General features: G+C 45.1%; 1 protein-coding gene across 1 annotated transcript; it reads left to right on the plus strand.

Moving 5' to 3' along the window:
- The first annotated feature begins 7,174 nt into the window (after window positions 1-7,174).
- On the plus strand, window positions 7,175-21,795 carry MARCO (macrophage receptor with collagenous structure). The gene is made up of 17 exons (XM_053471154.1): window positions 7,175-7,285; window positions 11,577-11,678; window positions 13,553-13,801; window positions 14,265-14,309; window positions 15,218-15,298; window positions 15,895-15,993; window positions 16,501-16,545; window positions 16,995-17,039; window positions 17,181-17,326; window positions 17,747-17,822; window positions 18,574-18,672; window positions 19,522-19,566; window positions 20,016-20,060; window positions 20,202-20,300; window positions 20,545-20,580; window positions 20,948-21,115; window positions 21,414-21,795. Exons 1-17 carry the CDS (start codon window positions 7,183-7,185, stop codon window positions 21,542-21,544), a joined length of 1,614 nt encoding a protein of 537 aa, XP_053327129.1. The 5' UTR covers window positions 7,175-7,182; the 3' UTR covers window positions 21,545-21,795.
- The last annotated feature ends 1,320 nt before the right edge of the window (window positions 21,796-23,115 follow it).

The following is a 23,115-nucleotide window of genomic DNA, read 5'->3' on the forward strand; positions in this document are numbered from 1 at the left end:
CGCTGGAGCGCCCCCTGCTGGTGGAGACATGTCTTGCTGGAGCGCCCCCTTCTGTTGGAGACATGTCTCGCTGGAGCGCCCCCTGCTGGTGGAGACATGTCTCGCTGGAGCGCCCCCTGCTGGTGGAGACATGTCTCGCTGGAGCGCCCCCTGCTGGTGGAGACATGTCTCGCTGGAGCGCCCCCTTCTGTTGGAGACATGTCTCGCTGGAGCGCCCCCTGCTGGTTGAGACATGTCTCACTGGAGCGCCCCCTGCTGGTGGAGACATGTCTCACTGGAGCGCCCCCTGCTGGTGGAGACATGTCTCGCTGGAGCGCCCCCTTCTGTTGGAGACATGTCTCGCTGGAGCGCCCCCTGCTGGTGGAGACATGTCTCGCTGGAGCGCCCCCTGCTGGTGGAGACATGTCTCGCTGGAGCGCCTCCTGCTGGTGGAGACATGTCTCGCTGGAGCTCCCCCTGCTGGTGGAGACATGTCTCGCTGGAGCGCCCCCACCAGAACTTCTCCTGTTCTTGACCTACCAGACAACCTTCCTGTTGGTGGATATGTGCCATCACCAAAGGTTCCCATCTGTATTAACCCTGTTTGGCAATACCATATTTTGAGCTGGCAGAGGAAGACAGGAACGCAGCGGGACCATGTTACGTGACCCTGGAGTGGAACCAAGACTGCTTGTACTGTGTGCCAGCATTGGACAGAACGCAACAAGAGAGGTAAAGGGGTGCAGGTGGGAGGGGCCATGTATGTTTGCATGTATGTGTATGTATAAGTGTGTGTTAACATGAATCTGTATGTGAAAGCGTTGGTATGTGTTTATTTGTTTAAAAGTGTTTACATATGTGTGCCAGAGTGTATGTTGTAAGGGACAATGATGTCACAGATAAACTGTTTAAGGGCAATGATGACACAGAGCAGCTGCTTAGGGGCAAATATGGCACAGATAAGCTGTTTGAGGGCACTGACAAGATGGGGAAAAGATGGCACAGGCAGGCGGTTCAAAGGTGGCACTCACAAACTGTTTGGGGATAAATATGGCAATGTGAGACATGTTGCCTGGTGAAGTTGGGGGCCCCAGTGCAATTTTCGCAATGGGGCCCTGTGGTTTCTAGGATATGCCCCTACATCACACCCGTTAATTTACTCTTTCTAGGCAACACTTCATTAAGCTATTTTACAAAAAACTACTAACCCTGTACAACACTGAACACAAATTATATTTATCCATTCTCTCTTAATTAACCCTATGTTACCAAGTCCCTCTCATTTAATCCCCACTGCAGAGTTCTGGAATAGCTCTTCATTAACCCCTTCCACTACATTTTTGTTAACCTTAACATCTTTCACCCCATTACAAAAATCTCCCTCATTCGCACTCACTCTGTATTCCCAAACCACCCTTCATTAACCATTTAACTTCTAAACTGCTCTATGTTCATTTTTTTGTTGGGAACTGAGGGCTAATATCGCCACCCAGTGTCAGATACAAGAATTTTATTTACATGGTTTTCACACTTTGGATTCTTATTGCAATATGTGGTAACAATTTACTGTTTGATATGGTAATATACTGTAATATAAATAGTGATATTATATTGTATATGATAATATACTGTAATATATGGTAATATGATACTGTATGATATAGTAGTATACTATAATACTTATTGATATTATACCATATGATATAATATACTGTTATATACCGTATATATAGTGATATGGTAGTTTACTGTAATAAATGGTAACATTATATACTATATGTCAAGATACTGTAATACATACTGATATACTGTATGAAATGGTAATATGCTGTAATATATACTGATATATTGTATGTAATGGTAATAATGCTATACCGTAATATAAGGTTATATATATTAATATTATACTCAAATATACTCAAATACACTTAATATATGTCCATATTATACTGTAATATACGCTAGTATACTAAATATATCATGAGATATAGTGATATTAAACTGTTACTTTTATACTGTAATACTAGTTGTAATATTATATACTATATTGTTGTATATTAACATAGTGTAAAAGAAAGAGGATCTGTACATTGAGCTGGATAAATCACTAATATGAAGTTAAAGGGGCAGCAATGTATTTTAGAGCCCACTAGATGGCGGCATTTTACCAGGTTCCACCAGTCCAGGGGTATCTGCCAACCAATAACTGGTTGTTTTAGTGACTCTGCTGTGATGGAAAAAGCTTTTTGTTCTATTAGGAAAGATATGCGCAAGCAACATAATGAAACCGGAAGGGTATATACATCTAGTCTGTAAATATTAACTCCTCACAAACAGAGGGATAGCTAATAATTGTGATTATTAGAAAGCAGATTGTAAGATGACCTCAAAACGCGAAGAAGAACGAAAGCAAAATCTGCTTTAAAGGATGAAAATGAAATTTCACTAAAATTAAAGTGTAATATTCAAAACAGGATTAGATTACAAATCAAAAGAGTAGGGAAACTGTAACACACCTTCGGTTATTTATCTTGTCGCATGTTTAGACTGGGATAAGCACTAAATGCTCCTTTAAGGAGAGAATGGGAGAGCACATTTGGGCCATCCAAAAACTAGAGTGTAAGCTCACAAGAGCAGGGCCCTCCTCTCCTTTGCACTAGTTTGTTATTCTATGTGTTATTGTATGTTGTATTGTATGTGTTGTGTTATTGTATGTGTTATTGTATGTGTTCTTCTATGTTTTATTGTATGTGTTATTCTATGTGATATTATCAGTTATTCTACTGACTGTAACAGCACTGCGGAATCTGCCGGCGCTTTATAAATAAATGTAATCTGATCGTAAGCTTGCGAGCCAAGTCTTTCCACCTAATGTATCGGTTTGTCTCAATCGGTCAATTCTCGTCTTGTCCGACCCCTTGAGTTTATGTATTGTATTAAGCTCTGCGTAAACTGTTGGCTATATAAATAAAACATAATAATAATAATAATAAACTGGTACAAAATCCCACCCAGGGGGTGCCAAGTTATTGAAAGGGTTAAATTGCCATTGAGAGGAGGTCATTTGCATCTTACTGTATACAGCGCTGGGGGTTATATTACTGTATACAGCGCTGGGGGGTTATATTACTGTATACAGCGCTGGGGGTTATATTACTGTATACAGTGCTGGGGGTTATATTACTGTATACAGCGCTGGGGGGTTATATTACTGTATACAGTGCTGGGGGGTTATATTACTGTATACAGCGCTGGGGGTTATTACTGTATACAGCACTGGGGGTTATATTACTGTATACAGTGCTGGGGGTTATATTACTGTATACAGCGCTGGGGGTTATATTACTGTATACAGCGCTGGGGGTTATATTACTGTATACAGCGCTGGGGGTTATATTACTGTATACAGCGCTGGGGGTTATATTACTGTTTACAGCGCTGGGGGTTATATTACTGTATACAGCGCTGGGGGGGTTATATTACTGTATACAGCGCTGGGGGTTATATTACTGTATACAGCGCTGGGGGTTATATTACTGTATGCAGCGCTGGGGGTTATATTACTGTATACAGCGCTGGGGGTTATATTACTGTATACAGTGCTGGGGGTTATAGTACTGTATACAGCGCTGGGGGTTAAATTACTGTATACAGCGCTGGGGGGTTATATTACTGTATACAGCGCTTGGGGTTATATAACTGTATACAGCGCTGGGGGTATATTACTGTATACAGTGCTGGGGGTTATATCACTGTATACAGCGCTGGGGGGGTTATATTACTGTATACAGCGCTGGGGGGTTATATTACTGTATACAGCGCTGGGGGGTTATATTACTGTATACAGCGCTGGGGGGTTATATTACTGTATACAGTGCTGGGGGTTATATTACTGTATACAGCGCTTGGGGTTATATTACTGTATACAGCGCTGGGGGGTTATATTACTGTATACAGCGCTGGGGGTTATATTACTGTATACAGCGCTGGGGGGGTTATATTACTGTATACAGCACTGGGGGTTATATTACTGTATACAGTGCTGGGGGTTATATTACTGTATACAGCGCTGGGGGGTTATATTACTGTATACAGCGCTGGGGGGGTTATATTACTGTATACAGTGCTGGGGGTTATATTACTGTATACAGCGCTGGGGGGGTTATATTACTGTATACAGTGCTGGGGGTTATAGTACTGTATACAGCGCTGGGGGTTATATTACTGTATACAGCGCTGGGGGGTTATATTACTGTATACAGCGCTGGGGGTTATATTACTGTATACAGCGCTGGGGGGTTATATTACTGTATACAGTGCTGGGGGTTATATTACTGTATACAGCGCTGGGGGTTATATTATTGTATACAGTGCTGGGGGGTTATAATACTGTATACAGTGCTGGGGGGTTATATTACTGTATACAGCGCTGGGGGTTATATTACTGTATACAGTGCTGGGGGGTTATATTACTGTATACAGCGCTGGGGGTTATATTACTGTATACAGCGCAGGGGGGTTATATTACTGTATACAGCGCTGGGGGGTTATATTACTGTATACAGTGCTGGGGGGTTATATTACTGTATACAGCGCTGGGGGGTTATATTACTGTATACAGCGCTGGGGGGGTTATATTACTGTATACAGCGCTGGGGGGTTATATTACTGTATACAGCGCTGGGGGGTTATATTACTGTATACAGCGCTGGGGGGGTTATATTACTGTATACAGCGCTGGGGGGGTTATATTACTGTATACAGTGCTGGGGGTTAAATTACTGTATACAGTGCTGGGGGTTAAATTACTGTATACAGCGCTGGGGGTTATATTACTGTATACAGCGCTGGGGATTATATTACTGTATACAGCGCTGGGGGTTATATCACTGTATACAGCGCTGGGGGGGTTATATTACTGTATACAGTGCTGGGGGTTATATTACTGTATACAGTGCTGGGGGTTATATTACTGTATACAGCGCTGGGGGGGTTATATTACTGTATACAGTGCTGGGGGTTATATTACTGTATACAGCGCTGGGGGGTTATATTACTGTATACAGCGCTGGGGGGGTTATTACTGTATACAGCGCTGGGGGGGTTATTACTGTATACAGCGCTGGGGGGGTTATTACTGTATACAGCGCTGGGGGGTTATATTACTGTATACAGTGCTGGGGGGGTTATATTACTGTATACAGCGCTGGGGGGGTTATTACTGTATACAGCGCTGGGGGGGTTATATTACTGTATACAGCGCTGGGGGGGTTATTACTGTATACAGCGCTGGGGGGGTTATTACTGTATACAGCGCTGGGGGGGTTATTACTGTATACAGCGCTGGGGGTTATATTACTGTATACAGCGCTGGGGGGGTTATTACTGTATACAGCGCTGGGGGTTATATTACTGTATACAGTGCTGGGGGGTTATATTACTGTATACAGTGCTGGGGTTATATTACTGTATACAGCGCTGGGGGTTATATTACTGTATACAGCGCTGGGGGGGTTATTACTGTATACAGTGCTGGGGGTTATATTACTGTATACAGCGCTGGGGGGGTTATATTACTGTATACAGTGCTGGGGGGGTTATATTACTGTATACAGTGCTGGGGGTTATATTACTGTATACAGTGCTGGGGGTTATATTACTGTATACAGCGCTGGGGGGGTTATATTACTGTATACAGTGCTGGGGGTTATATTACTGTATACAGCGCTGGGGGGTTATATTACTGTATACAGCGCTGGGGGGGTTATTACTGTATACAGCGCTGGGGGTTATATTACTGTATACAGTGCTGGGGGGTTATTACTGTATACAGTGCTGGGGGTTATATTACTGTATACAGCGCTGGGGGGGTTATATTACTGTATACAGCGCTGGGGGGTTATTACCGTATACAGCGCTGGGGGGGTTATTACTGTATACAATGTGGGGTTTAAGGCTCAAGGAGATTATTTCTCCCGTGGGGCTTCCCCTTTATTGGCAGAATGTGAAATTGTCGAGCAATAAGTCTCAGTTCCTCATCGCTGAACGCGGTTCTCGCCTCCCGTGATGCTGAGTGCGGAGATAATCGTACATATGAGGGATCCAGACACAGAGGCGACGACTCGATAATTCCATCCGGAACACGTGAAGCCCACAATTGACTTTAGGAAACCTCAAAGGGCCTTCATCTGATTGGCTCATGGTCACATGACTGCACATTTAGAATGAAGCAGATAGTAGGTGCTGGGGGGGACCTTTTGTATCTTACAGACACGGCACAAAACAAGACAAACCATCTGGATTACACTGGAAGTCCTGGATGGGTCTGGGGTGCCGGATTGTGGCCCCCGAAATATTCCTAACTGAAACGCTAAAAATACATCTATGAGAAATTAGAGAAATATGAGAGTTTACAGGGGGGGGGCAGAAATCACAGGGGGGACAGAAATCACAGGGGGGGGACAGAAATCACAGGGGGGGGACAGAAATCACAGGGGGGGACACAGAAGTTACAGGGGTCTTCTATCTATTATCTATCTATCTATCTATCTATCTATTATCTATCTATCTATCTATCTATCTATCTATCTATCTATCTATTATCTATCTATCTATCTATCTATTATCTATCTATCTATCTATCTATCTATCTATCTATCTATCTATTATCTATCTATTATCTATCTATCTATCTATCTATTATCTATCTATCTATTATCTATCTATTATCTATCTATCTATCTATCTATCTATCTATCTATTATCTATCTATCTATTATCTATCTATCTATCTATCTATCTATCTATCTATCTATCTATTATCTATCTATCTATCTATCTATCATCTATCTATCTATCTATCTATCTATCTATCATCTATCTATCTATCTATCTATCTATCTATCTATCTATCTATCTATCTATCTATCTATCTATTATCTATCTATCTATTATCTATCTATTATCTATCTATCTATCTATCTATCTATCTATCTATCTATCTATCTATCTATCTATCTATTATCTATCCATCTATCCGTCTATCTGGATCTGTCCGTTAGTTCCGTGGAGAAGCGCCCCGTTTCGCAAACTGATGACGCGTATAAAGTTGTGAAATGTTTGGGGGAAGTGATTCTCCGGGAGTATAAAACCCCCACGCCTTAAACTGCCCTGGGCTGCGCATGAACTCACCCCGACCCTGCGATGGAGAACCCCGCCGTCCACCGGTCTGAGGAGACCAACTTCACGCCCTTCACGTTGAGCGGCGCGGTGGGCAGCACCGGGATGCTGACGTTCGATGTCTCCGGTAAATTCCTTTCATTTATCTTTTATTTGCGGATATTTATCAGGAGGGGGTTAAGGAAACAAAGTTATTTGAGGAGCCCCCAAAGCCGCCTCCAGAGACCCCGAGAACCTTCCGTTAATTACGAAAACGCCGCAGAGCATGGGGGGCTCGTGGAAGGATTGGGCGAGGGGTGATGGGAATGGCAGTCCCCGGACGTGTCGGATGATGGGGATGTCTCACGGATGTGGGGGAGTCGGGGTACACGGCCAGCATTTTAACGTCCGATCGAACGTTCCGGAGCTTCTAGACATTCTAAGGACGTCACATTCCGGTCTCAGAGTCTTTCTCAGGTTCAGTTGTGCGGCTGAAGGCAGCTCGTTCCCCGACACAGAGCCGCTCCGGTGGGCATCGCCACAAAATGTAGACAGTTATTACCTGAAACGCATTTCTATACCCCGTAACAATGACAACCAAACTGACAATAACATCAACACAATAACACAAACCGGCAGAGAAAGAGAAGAACACTCTGATCCTAGGAGCTTGCAATCAGTGATAACAAAATACACACAACATACTAACACAATTATACATACACATAACATACTAACACAATTATACATACACACAACATACTAACACAATTACACTTACACACAACATACTAACACAATTATACTTACACACAACATACTAACACAATTATACTTACACACAACCTACTAACACAATTATACATACCCACAACATACTAACACAATTATACTTACACACAACATACTAACACAATTATACTTACACACAACATACTAACACAATTATACTTACACACAACATACTAACACAATTATACTTACACACAACATACTAACACAATTATACTTACACACAACATACTAACACAATTACACTTACACACAACCTACTAACACAATTATACATACCCACAACATACTAACACAATTATACTTACACACAACATACTAACACAATTACACTTACACACAACCTACTAACACAATTACACTTACACACAACATACTAACACAATTATACTTACATACAACATACTAACACAATTATACATACACACAACATACTAACACAATTATACTTACACACAACCTACTAACACAATTATACTTACACACAACATACTAACACAATTACACTTACACACAACCTACTAACACAATTATACATACCCACAACATACTAACACAATTATACTTACACACAACATACTAACACAATTATACATACCCACAACATACTAACACAATTACACTTACACACAACCTACTAACACAATTATACTTACCCACAACATACTAACACAATTATACTTACACACAACATACTAACACAATTATACATACCCACAACATACTAACACAATTATACTTACACACAAAATACTAACACAATTATACATACCCACAACATACTAACACAATTATACTTACACACAACCTACTAACACAATTATACATACCCACAACATACTAACACAATTATACTTACACACAAAATACTAACACAATTATACTTACACACAACATTCTAACACAATTATAGATAGAGACAACATACTAACACAATTATACATACACACAACATACTAACACACAACATACTAACACAATTATACTTACACACAACATACTAACACAGTTATACTTACACACAAAATACTAACACAATTATACTTACACACAACATACTAACACAGTTACACTTACACACAACATACTAACACAATTATACATACACACAACATACTAACACACAACATACTAACACAATTATACTTACACAAAATACTAACACAATTACTTACACACAACATACTAACACAATTATACTTACACACAACATACTAACACAATTATACTTACACACAACATACTAACACAATTACACTTACACACAACCTACTAACACAATTATACATACCCACAACATACTAACACAATTATACTTACACACAACATACTAACACAATTATACTTACACACAACATACTAACACAATTATAGATATAGACAACATACTAACACAATTATACATACACACAACATACTAACACACAACATACTAACACAATTATACTTACACACAACATACTAACACAGTTATACTTACACACAAAATACTAACACAATTATACTTACACACAACATACTAACACAATTACACTTACACACAAGATACTAACACAATTATACATACACACAACATACTAACACACAACATACTAACACAATTATACTTACACAAAATACTAACACAATTACTTACACACAACATACTAACACAATTATACTTACACACAACATACTAACACAATTATAGATATAGACAGCATACTAACACAATTATACATACACACAACATACTAACACACAACATACTAACAGAATTATACTTACACACAAAAAACTAACACAATTATACTTACACACAACATACTAACAATTGTAGATATAGACATCATACTAACACAATTATACATACACACAACATATTAACACACAACATACTAACACAATTATACATACACACAACATATTAACACACAACATACTAACACAATTATACTTACACACAACATACTAACACAATTATACTTACACACAACATACTAACACAATTATACTTACATACAACATACTAACACAATTATACTTACACATAACATACTAACACAATTATACATACACACAACATACTAACACAATTATACTTACACACAACATACTAACACAATTATACTTACACACAAAATACTAACACAATTATAGATATAGACAACATACTAACACAATTATACATACACACAACATACTAACACACAACATACTAACACAATTATACTTACACACAACATACTAACACAGTTATACTTACACACAAAATACTAACACACTTATACTTACACACAACATACTAACACAATTACACTTACACACAACATACTAACACAATTATACATACACACAACATACTAACACACAACATACTAACACAATTATACTTACACAAAATACTAACACAATTACTTACACACAACATACTAACACAATTATACTTACACACAACATACTAACACAATTATAGATATAGACAGCATACTAACACAATTATACATACACACAACATACTAACACACAACATACTAACACAATTATACTTACACACAACATACTAACACAATTATACTTACATACAACATACTAACACAATTATACTTACACATAACATACTAACACAATTATACATACACACAACATATTAACACACAACATACTAACACAATTATACATACACACAACATATTAACACACAACATACTAACACAATTATACTTACACACAACATACTAACACAATTATACTTACACACAACATACTAACACAATTATACTTACATACAACATACTAACACAATTATACTTACACATAACATACTAACACAATTATACATACACACAACATACTAACACAATTATACTTACACACAACATACTAACACAATTATACTTACACACTGACATAGTCATATCTATTAACCCCTGCCTGGAAGTCCCAGCACACAAATTGTGAGTTATGAGCTTTAAAGTAAACTATAAAAATAAACTGGGATTGCAGTTGTTAACGGGGGGGGTTAATAAAATATTATACAGGGTAAAGCGATCATAAAGCCCACCTCAACCCCTCACCCTAATCTCAGTGGGATGGATAGAAATCCCAGCGCTGAATAATGGAAGGGGGTTTACAGTAAAAAACAAAAACAAAGTAAAATCAATGCACCCTCCTACCCCCCCTCCCACGCTCCCTCCTACCCCCCCTCCTACCCCCCCTCCTACCCTCCCTCCTACCCTCCGCACAGGGTGCCAGGAGAACGGACTTTCATTCCAGTCAATGGAGGGTGCAATCCATCCTCCAGCCACTTGGCGCTGCTGTTGCACAGGAGTATATCTGTGAATGCAGCAAACTAGTGGCCATTTTCCAATCCGCTGTCATCAGATTAACATTTTTTGGATTTCCTGACTTTTATTCTTTGCAGCGAGAATGTATTTTGTGTTTGTTTTATCCACGTGGCCGGGGCAGGCAGCCCTGTTGCTTATGCACATTTTCACATGAAACGTACTATTCCGTAAGACTCCGGTCTTATGACAAATAATATTTTGGAGCTGCCACATGTGAGAGGCATCAAGACACAGAGAGCCCAAAGACACGACCTAGGGGCCCCAAGGCAGTTTGGCGAGAATAATCTCTGACTTCACCTCAATATTCGGCCTTTATTTTAGACACAAATCCAAAGCCGAAGTCCGGTGGAAAGGCTGTCCTCGTGTTGCTGTGCGTGTACTTGGTGATACTAACTGCGGGAATCGGATACGTGGCCTACCGGGGTAAGTGTGCTGCCTGCCACAGATCCCTATTAACCCTTTTTAACAAAAATCCCCAAAGTCACATTAGCACCAAAAATGAACCCGCAGCATTTCGAGCGCTCCGGCCCACAGGCTGCCTGGTTACGTGGTAAGGGTTAAAGCGGCTGCCTGGTTACGTGGAAAGGGTTAAAGCGGCTGCCTGGTTACGTGGTAAGGGTTAAAGCGGCTGCCTGGTTACGTGGTAAGGGTTAAAGCGGCTGCCTGGTTACGTGGTAAGGGTTAAAGCGGCTGCCTGGTAACGTGGTAAGGGTTAAAGCGGCTGCCTGGTTACGTGGTAAGGGTTAAAGCGGCTGCCTGGTTACGTGGTAAGGGTTAAAGCGGCTGTCTGGTTACGTGGTAAGGGTTAAAGCGGTTGCCTGGTTACGTGGTAAGGGTTAAAGCGGCTGTCTGGTTACGTGGTAAGGGTTAAAGCGGCTGCCTGGTTACGTGGTAAGGGTTAAAGCGGCTGCCTGGTTACATGGTAAGGGTTAAAGCGGCTGCCTGGTTATGTGGTAAGGGTTAAAGCGGCTGTCTGGTTACATGGAAAGGGTTAAAGCGGCTGCCTGGTTACGTGGTAAGGGTTAAAGCGGCTGCCTGGTTACGTGGTAAGGGTTAAAGCGGCTGTCTGGTTACATGGTAAGGGTTAAAGCGGCTGCCTGGTTACGTGGTAAGGGTTAAAGCGGCTGCCTGGTTACGTGGTAAGGGTTAAAGCGGCTGCCTGGTTACGTGGTAAGGGTTAAAGCGGCTGTCTGGTTACGTGGTAAGGGTTAAAGCGGCTGCCTGGTTACGTGGTAAGGGTTAAAGCGGCTGTCTGGTTACGTGGTAAGGGTTAAAGCGGCTGCCTGGTTACGTGGAAAGGGTTAAAGCGGCTGCCTGGTTACGTGGTAAGGGTTAAAGCGGCTGCCTGGTTACGTGGAAAGGGTTAAAGCGGCTGCCTGGTTACGTGGTAAGGGTTAAAGCGGCTGCCTGGTTACGTGGTAAGGGTTAAAGCGGCTGCCTGGTTACGTGGTAAGGGTTAAAGCGGCTGCCTGGTTACGTGGTAAGGGTTAAAGCGGCTGCCTGGTAACGTGGTAAGGGTTAAAGCGGCTGTCTGGTTACATGGAAAGGGTTAAAGCGGCTGCCTGGTTACGTGGTAAGGGTTAAAGCGGCTGCCTGGTTACGTGGTAAGGGTTAAAGCGGCTGTCTGGTTACATGGTAAGGGTTAAAGCGGCTGCCTGGTTACTTGGTAAGGGTTAAAGCGGCTGCCTGGTTACGTGGTAAGGGTTAAAGCGGCTGCCTGGTTACATGGTAAGGGTTAAAGCGGCTGTCTGGTTACGTGGTAAGGGTTAAAGCGGCTGTCTGGTTACGTGGTAAGGGTTAAAGCGGCTGCCTGGTTACGTGGTAAGGGTTAAAGCGGCTGCCTGGTTACGTGGTAAGGGTTAAAGCGGCTGTCTGGTTACGTGGTAAGGGTTAAAGCGGCTGCCTGGTTACGTGGTAAGGGTTAAAGCGGCTGCCTGGTTACATGGTAAGGGTTAAAGCGGCTGCCTGGTTATGTGGTAAGGGTTAAAGCGGCTGTCTGGTTACATGGAAAGGGTTAAAGCGGCTGCCTGGTTACGTGGTAAGGGTTAAAGCGGCTGCCTGATTACGTGGTAAGGGTTAAAGCGGCTGTCTGGTTACATGGTAAGGGTTAAAGCGGCTGCCTGGTTACGTGGTAAGGGTTAAAGCGGCTGCCTGGTTACGTGGTAAGGGTTAAAGCGGCTGCCTGGTTACGTGGTAAGGGTTAAAGCGGCTGTCTGGTTACGTGGAAAGGGTTATTGGGTCACGTTGGGTGGTTTTTGCTTCTGGATAATCTTATTTTCTGTGCGTTTTCCTGTAAGAAATGGCGCTTAATCAGGAGTTTGCAGAATTCAGGAATCAGATCTGCAGCGCCCGGTGCCGGCACCGAACAAACCCAATGGAAAGGTTTTGGGGAGAGGAGCCTTCGGTCGGGGACCCCGAGCTGAACGAGACCCTAGACTGGGACGGGGAGACCCGGTGGCTGAGGGCGCTGGAGGCCGACATTGAACTCATCAGAGTGAGGAGCGGGGAGCTGGCCACGTCCATTAACAATATAAGTCTGACGCCAGGTAACCCCAAGGAGGAAAGCAATTTATTTCACCGTTCAGGGAGCCCCCCCCCCGATATTAATGGGGGATTTCACCTTCCCGACGATCCTTTCTTGGAAAAATTATAATCAAGTTTATCGACTGCTTCGAATAAAACCATCTGGACATCTTCAGGTCCGGACACGGTAGGAGTGTCAGGGGTTTTGCCCCATCTCAGGGTCTGAAGCCTTTGTATCCCCCCCCCCCCCCGTGATCTTATTTCAGACTCTCAGTATGTTACGGTCGATATCCCTGCTTGAATGCAGGTGACTCAGTGAAGTGTTTCTTTAAATAAAGTCAAGGTGTCCCTGATGACCGTATTGGGAATCGTCACAATAGGCTGTTAAAGGGTTAATATTTCAAGAGTCTCAGGGGTCCGCTCGTACGGACATGAGGTTTATGGTACCTTGGCTCAGACATATTGACCCCCTGTTGTCTTTGTTAGGCCCCCCTGGGAAGGATGGAGCCCGAGGACCCCCTGGAACTCCAGGTAAGGGTATAAATGTGAAAAGACAGCGAGATAAAATGCATGCAGAATGCGACGTCCTGTGACGGTGACCGACGAGCCCCCCGTACATTCAACGAAAAAATGGGGAGCTCCGCTGACCGGGAAATGCAGAACCTAAAAATTCCCATGCAAACGGCAGGCGCCTCTGGAGTCCGCCGGCGAGCCACAGGACGCTGGTCACTGAGCTGCTACCGGTGGGCCCCACATGGCCCCTTTTAAGAAGCCAGCTGGGGGTTGTTTTCATTGGTTTGACACTTTCTGATGAGCTGAATAGAAACGGTTAATAGTGTTACCCAATGGGGATTTATCTCTGCCCTCCAGAATTAAACAAGTAATAGAGTAATGCTGCCCCGGGTATGGGGGTTCTCGTTGTCCCTCGGATTTTTCAGGGGTGCACTCCATTGGAGCTGCCCCAGAGGATCTGCCTGGGGTTATATTTCCATATATATATATATGGAGACTTTCTCATCCCACCTCTTATCCATACAACATTCTTTAAACTAATTTGGGATTCTGGGAATTTATGAGCAGCCAGGATATTGAGGGGATCAAAGACCCCCAGAAAATCCAGGAGGAAAAGGTGATTATGCTCAGTAAACAGAGAGAGGATTTATTCAGACTAACGCTCACAAAACAACTTGTAGATGCGGCGAAGGGAATGTGGATTCATTGTGAGCTCGCATGTCCTCGTCTGTAACAACAAAAATATCAGCGGCCCCCTTACTGATTTAAAACATATAAAAAATTCTATTAATTAAAAAACAAACAAACAATGAAACAGGGGTCCCAGGAGCTGCTAATGGGGATAGAGGGTTAAATAATCTATAAAAACAACCTAACGGGGCCTTCCATGCGTGTTCCCCGGATAATGTGATGTTACTTTGTCTCAGGTCAGAAAGGAGAAGTTGGAGCTCCGGGGAAGGATGGTCTGTTGGGTCCTCCTGGGAAACCCGGAGAACCGGGACCAAAAGGTAAGACAGAAACCTAAAGCCTGGAGATTGGGTGAGATTGGGTGAGATTGGGCGAGATTGGGTGGAGATTGGGCGAGACTGGGTGGAGATTGGGTGAGATTGGGTGGAGATTGGGTGAGATTGGGTGAGACTGGGTGGAGATTGGGTGAGATTGGGTGAGATTGGGTGGAGATTGGGCGAGACTGGGTGGAGATTGGGTGAGATTGGGTGGAGATTGGGTGAGATTGGGTGAGACTGGGTGGAGATTGGGTGAGATTGGGTGAGACTGGGCTTTCTTTGGGTGGTGTTTATCTAGAAACGCGTTAGACATTTATCTTCATGTTCTCCTTGTGGACGATGTGGCCATAAATCTTTTGCACGTTGTGAAGTTCGCTCCTTCACTTCTTGGCTTCCGTGGAGATCTCCTGCCTTCCTCGGTCTGAGCTGCATGTGAATAGCGGTGAGATTCGGAGGAGACCCGATTTCCGTATATATATAGATAGATATAGAGATAGATGTATATATATACATATATATAGGCGTGAGTTGGTGTTGAGCCGGAGGAACATGCGTTGGATCGGTGTCTCGGGTAAATGTCGCTAAATGATCTGTTTCAGGAGATCCAGGGGAGAGAGGAGCCAGCGGACCCCCCGGCGAGCCTGGCACACCCGGATTTAAGGGGGACAGAGGGAACGCCGGTATGACGGGAAATCCAGGTAGGGGGTTCAGAGATTTTTAACAATGATAGCGGTGCAAGACCACCAAGAATTATTCCATTCCTTAAATGTTAAAATACCACATAGATTGTCAGCTCACTAGACGAGGCCCTGCCCACAGGGTCCCCTCACCCCTAGTCTTCTAGGTCCATCTGTTGTACAAACAGAAGTCTAATGGTGATGATAATGGTGATGGCGATGATAATGGTGATAATAATGGTGATGGTGATGTTAATGGTGATAATAATGGTGATGGCGATGATAATGGTGATAATAATGGTGATGGTGATGATAATGGTGACAATAATGGTGATGGCGATGATAATGGTGATAATAATGGTGATGATGATAATGGTGATGATAATGGTGATAATAATGGTGATGATGATAATGGTGATGATAATGGTGATGATAATGGTGATGGTGATGATAATGGTGATGTTGATCAAGCGCCACGTCTGAGGAATCCTGGCACAAACTCCAAATCTGTACTATTTTCTCCCGTAGGTCTTCCTGGAATATCCGGCGAAAAGGGGGAGAAAGGAAGTACAGGTATCACAGCAATTAGCCACACCCAGGAAGCCACCAGTGACACACCCACAATGCAAACACTAACACGCCCACAACACGGCCAGTAACACACCTGTAACGTGGCTAGTGACACACCCTCAACACAGCTAGTGACACACCCTCAACATGGCTAGTTACACACCCTCAACACGGCTAGTGACACACCCTCAACACGGCTAGTGACACACCCTTAACAGGCTAGTGACACACCCTCAACACGGCTAGTGACACACCCAAAACACGGCTAGTGACACACCCACAACACGGCTAGTGACACACCCACAACACGGCTAGTGACACACCCTCAACACGGCTAGTGACACACCCACAACACGGCTAGTGACACACCCACAACATGTCTGGTGTATTACATGATTGACTTTATTGCATAACGTTTCCCGTGTCCTCAGCCTGATTTACATTATTTTTAGGGCCAAAAGGAGATTTGGGGCAGAAAGGCGAACGAGGAATAACAGGTGAGATGGCAGGGGTTCGAGGCCGCGCAGGTACCGGCAGCCGGTGTGTTATATGATGCGATTCTGTGAGGGGGATTAACCCTGAAGTGTCGCCGTACACCGTTTAACCCATCACTTACCTCACTGTGTATGAATTTCCAGGGTTGCCCGGGAGTCCCGGAGCCAAGGGTATCACTGGTCCAGTTGGCCCCCGGGGTCCAAAAGGAGAGCCAGGAGAGAAGGGGAGCGCCGGACTCCCAGGTAAAGACGGACCCCCCCATGTGTTTATCTGGAACTGGAAACAAACTGTATTTATTATCCCATTGTTTGCCCTAAAAACCTGCACCTACCCCGCTCCCTGCGCGCCCCTCCCCCCGGCAGCTGCCCCTCCCCCCGGCAGCTGCCCCTCCCCTCCATTTTCTCCTGATGTTAATCTTTAAGGTTTTCGCAGACTAACGCTCACAAAACAACTTGTAGATGCGGCGAAGGGAATGTGGATTCATTGTGAGCTCGCATGTCCTCGTCTGTAACAACAAAAATATCAGCGGCCCCCTTACTGATTTAAAACATATAAAAAAATCTATTAATTAAAAAACAAACAAACAATGAAACAGGGGTCCCAGGAGCTGCTAATGGGGATGGAGGGTTAAATAATCTATAAAAACAACCTAACGGGGCCTTCCATGCGTGTTCCCTGGATAATGTGATGTTACTTTGTCTCAGGTCAGAAAGGAGAAGTTGGAGCTCCGGGGAAGGATGGTCTGTTGGGTCCTCCTGGGAAACCCGGAGAACCGGGACCAAAAGGTAAGACAGAAACCTAAAGCCTGGAGATTGGGTGAGATTGGGTGAGATTGGGTGAGATTGGGTGAGATTGGGCGAGATTGGGTGAGATTGGGTGGAGATTGGGTGAGATTGGGTGAGATTGGGTGAGACTGGGTGGAGATTGGGTGAGATTGGGTGGAGATTGGGTGAGACTGGGTGGAGATTGGGTGAGATTGGGTGGAGATTGGGTGAGATTGGGTGGAGATTGGGCGAGACTGGGTGGAGATTGGGTGAGATTGGGTGGAGATTGGGTGAGATTGGGTGAGACTGGGTGGAGATTGGGTGAGATTGGGTGGAGATTGGGTGAGATTGGGTGAGATTGGGTGGAGATTGGGTGAGATTGGGTGAGACTGGGTGGAGATTGGGTGAGATTGGGTGAGACTGGGCTTTCTTTGGGTGGTGTTTATCTAGAAACGCGTTAGACATTTATCTTCATGTTCTCCTTGTGGACGATGTGGCCATAAATCTTTTGCACGTTGTGAAGTTCGCTCCTTCACTTCTTGGCTTCCGTGGAGATCTCCTGCCTTCCTCGGTCTGAGCTGCATGTGAATAGCGGTGAGATTCGGAGGAGACCCGATTTCCGTATATATATATAGATAGATATAGAGATAGATGTATATATATATACAGGGGGGTATTGGCCTTCGGGGGCTAGGCGTGAGTTGGTGTTGAGCCGGAGGAACATGCGTTGGATCGGTGTCTCGGGTAAATGTCGCTAAATGATCTGTTTCAGGAGATCCAGGGGAGAGAGGAGCCAGCGGACCCCCCGGCGAGCCTGGCACACCCGGATTGAAGGGGGACAGAGGGAACGCCGGTATGACGGGAAATCCAGGTAGGGGGTTCAGAGATTTTTAACAATGATAGCCGTGCAAGACCACCAAGAATTATTCCATTCCTTAAATGTTAAAATACCACATAGATTGTCAGCTCACTAGACGAGGCCCTGCCCACAGGGTCCCCTCACCCCTAGTCTTCTAGGTCCATCTGTTGTACAAACAGAAGTCTAATGGTGATGATAATGGTGATGGCGATGATAATGGTGATAGTAATGGTGATGATAATGGTGATGGCGATGATAATGGTGATAATAATGGTGATGATAATGGTGATGGTGATGATGATGGTGATAATAATGGTGATGAGGATAATGGTGATAATAATGGTGATGATGATAATGGTGATAATAATGGTGATGGTGATGATAATGGTGATGATAATGGTGATGGTGATGATGATGGTGATAATAATGGTGATGGCGATGATAATGGTGATGATAATGGTGATAATAATGGTGATGGTGATGATAATGGTGATAATAATGGTGATGGTGATGATAATGGTGATGATAATAATGGTGATGGCGATGATAATGGTGATAATAATGGTGATGGTGATGTTAATGGTGATAATAATGGTGATGGCGATGATAATGGTGATAATAATGGTGATGGCGATGATAATGGTGATAATAATGGTGATGGTGATGATAATGGTGACAATAATGGTGATGGCGATGATAATGGTGATAATAATGGTGATGATGATAATGGTGATAATAATGGTGATGGTGATGATAATGGTGATGATAATGGTGATGGTGATGATAATGGTGATGTTGATCAAGCGCCACGTCTGAGGAATCCTGGCACAAACTCCAAATCTGTACTATTTTCTCCCGTAGGTCTTCCTGGAATATCCGGCGAAAAGGGGGAGAAAGGAAGTACAGGTATCACAGCAATTAGCCACACCCAGGAAGCCACCAGTGACACACCCACAATGCAAACACTAACACGCCCACAACACGGCCAGTAACACACCTGTAACGTGGCTAGTGACACACCCTCAACACAGCTAGTGACACACCCTCAACATGGCTAGTTACACACCCTCAACACGGCTAGTGACACACCCTCAACACGGCTAGTGACACACCCTTAACAGGCTAGTGACACACCCTCAACACGGCTAGTGACACACCCAAAACACGGCTAGTGACACACCCACAACACGGCTAGTGACACACCCACAACACGGCTAGTGACACACCCTCAACACGGCTAGTGACACACCCACAACACGGCTAGTGACACACCCACAACATGTCTGGTGTATTACATGATTGACTTTATTGCATAACGTTTCCCGTGTCCTCAGCCTGATTTACATTATTTTTAGGGCCAAAAGGAGATTTGGGGCAGAAAGGCGAACGAGGAATAACAGGTGAGATGGCAGGGGTTCGAGGCCGCGCAGGTACCGGCAGCCGGTGTGTTATATGATGCGATTCTGTGAGGGGGATTAACCCTGAAGTGTCGCCGTACACCGTTTAACCCATCACTTACCTCACTGTGTATGAATTTCCAGGGTTGCCCGGGAGTCCCGGAGCCAAGGGTATCACTGGTCCAGTTGGCCCCCAGGGTCCAAAAGGAGAGCCAGGAGAGAAGGGGAGCGCCGGACTCCCAGGTAAAGACGGACCCCCCCCATGTGTTTATCTGGAACTGGAAACAAACTGTATTTATTATCCCATTGTTTGCCCTAAAAACCTGCACCTACCCCGCTCCCTGCGCGCCCCTCCCCCCGGCAGCTGCCCCTCCCCCCGGCAGCTGCCCCTCCCCTCCATTTTCTCCTGATGTTAATCTTTAAGGTTTTCGCAGAGTTTTAGATTTATCTGAAATTATATAAATTTGTTACTGATTTGTTTCTGCAGGGGCCCCTGGGCCGCCGGGCACCAGCGGAGGATCAGGTGAGAGACACAGTCTGTGGACGGGGTTATTTGTAGGGAAATCAGGATGTCGAGTGGTCGGTACAGTTAAGGGTTAATCACTCCCATCACACACTAACTTTTCAAACAGATTCACTAATAAACGAGTCGTTTGCGAGCGCCGGGTTACACTTCATGTGACCTTACATGACCTCGCCTGAAATTCGTGAAATCCCTTCCCTACCACAGATGGGGAGCCCCACAAGTGGACTGCGCCACAGACATGTCAGACTCATGATACACACGTGACACTTCCACACCGTGCAGGTCCCTGCTCTCTCGGCCCCCCTGGCAAACGTCGTCGTATTTGGTATTTTGAAATGTTTACCATCCCGCGTGTTTCTTACAGCTGCCATTGTTCGCATCATCGGCTCCTCCAGACGTGGCCGCGTGGAACTTTATCATGGCAGAGAGTGGGGGACGATCTGTGATGACAGCTGGGATATAAATGACGCCAAAGTGATCTGCCGGATGCTGGGATTCAGACGAGCTCTGGAGGCGTTCACCGCAGGTGGAGGTGAGAAAATTACCCACGTCTAGTGAGTGGTGTTGTGTAGTGCCGGTTAGGGCGCGGGTGTGGTGTGCCGGTGGTTGCGGTGGCGCCGGTGTGTGTGGTGGATGTGTCAGAGTGGTGTTGTGTGGCGCTGGTGTGGTGTGCGGGTGGTTGTGGTGGCGCCGGTGTCTGTGGTGGATGGGTCGTAGTGGTGTGGTGTGGCGCCGGTGAGGTGTGCCGGTGGTTGTGGTGGCCCCGGGGTGGTGTGCCGTTGCCGGCTCTGCTGTTCTGGGCTTCACTGACTGAAGGGTCTCCCGCGTAGGTTCTGGGAAGATCCTGCTGGACGATGTGAGTTGTTCGGGGAATGAAGCCTCCATCCTGGATTGCGTGAAATCTGACTGGGAGAAGCACAACTGCCAGCACAGCGAGGATGCGGGGGTGTCCTGCGAGTGACACTCAACAGGAGGCCACGAGGAGGCTGAATGATTTTCCCTGTTATGCAATTAGTTACAAAATGGGCCAAAAAAAATGTCACATTAACCCCTTCGTGTTCAGCCTTAGAATCTGTACCTGGCCCCCGGGGGCCCTGCCTGGACAGGCTGGTTATTCTTCCAGATGGGTGCCACGGGTCGCGCTCTCTTTATTATGTTATTTTTCCTGTTTTTTTGCCGTATATTTGTCCCAAACTGCAAATTTCAGTAAAAGTTACATTTTACATGTCGCGGGGCGCGTGGCTCCATCCGTAAAACCCGGGCTTTGGGGGGGGGGTGACACGTCGGGAATAGCCCCGGGACAGTTATTGGGGTAACTTCATTGTGGGGCTCATCGGCCATGAAATATCCGAGCGTTAACTTCTCCCCAGGCCGGGGCTTTCACCGATTCACCGTCAGGTCGTGGAAGTCACGTGTGGCCTCCTCCTTCACACGTGTTCGCGATCACAAAGACGCCCACAAGCTACACGCACACGCGTGTCCACGTTCCGCTTCTTTCTAGTTTTGCTGAAACTCACTGAGGTTTCTTGTAGGAAAAGCAGATTCACTTCCCCAGCGGGAGGCGTTTCCACGGCTGCGGTAACTTCGTGGTAACTTCGTGGTAACTTTGTGGTTATCAGGGAAATCCATAATTAGAACTCATAGGGTTTGGGTGATCGTTTTAACCCTTTGAGTTTTGGGACTCGCCACGTGGGTGAAGGGGCCACGTCTCAGTCAGGCGCTTATCGGATAAACGCGTCGAGGCAGATTCCACGTCCGGTTTCAGGAAAAAGCTGCTGATTCGCAGATATATCTTAGCCACGGGGGAATTGATTCACGCGGAGGCCACAGACGCACCACGTTTTCACATACGTGTGTCACGCTACCGGAGAACTTTTGAGCACCAACTGAGACACTCGCAATTTAACCCTTTATGCAAGGGCCGATTTCCCACTGAACGGACGGCGCACAAAACCCTGCATCGTATGTCTGTTTGGACCGGTCCTCCCCAACTTCCTGCCCATGGCTCCTCCCACATCTCCACCCACATCTCCACCCACACCCCCACCCACATCTCCACCCACACCCCCACCCATGTCTTTTTAGGGCCGGGCAGAAGGGGGCTGAGTTTTAAAACCTCTGGGGCAGAAGGAAGATCTGTCCTGTAACCAGTAGGGGGCAATAACAGCACATGCCAAGTCCATCACAGAGCCCACCTGCCCGCATCGCCGGTGCTGAGAGGCACCGGTAACCCCCCGAGACCCCCGGCACCGGGGGGCCAGGCGCGGACACTTTATCTGCCCTGGGAAAATATTACGTGATCCCTTCGTCCCACTAAACCGAGACCTCATCGGGCCACGGCCTGGATCACCTCAGGGCCGCCTGGGGATGCCGGAGCAGAACCCCGCCGCGCCGTTTAGATCCCCGACTCCACTCTAATACTCGGTGCTTTTAGAAAATATTACGGAACGATTTTCATGAAAAATAATCAAAAGATCAAACAGAGAAAAAAACGTCTTCGGCTCCCGCCGGAGAAGACAAAATGCAGCCGCG

This window comes from Spea bombifrons, chromosome 7 (assembly GCF_027358695.1).
Source record: "Spea bombifrons isolate aSpeBom1 chromosome 7, aSpeBom1.2.pri, whole genome shotgun sequence".
Classification (NCBI taxonomy): domain Eukaryota; kingdom Metazoa; phylum Chordata; class Amphibia; order Anura; family Pelobatidae; genus Spea; species Spea bombifrons.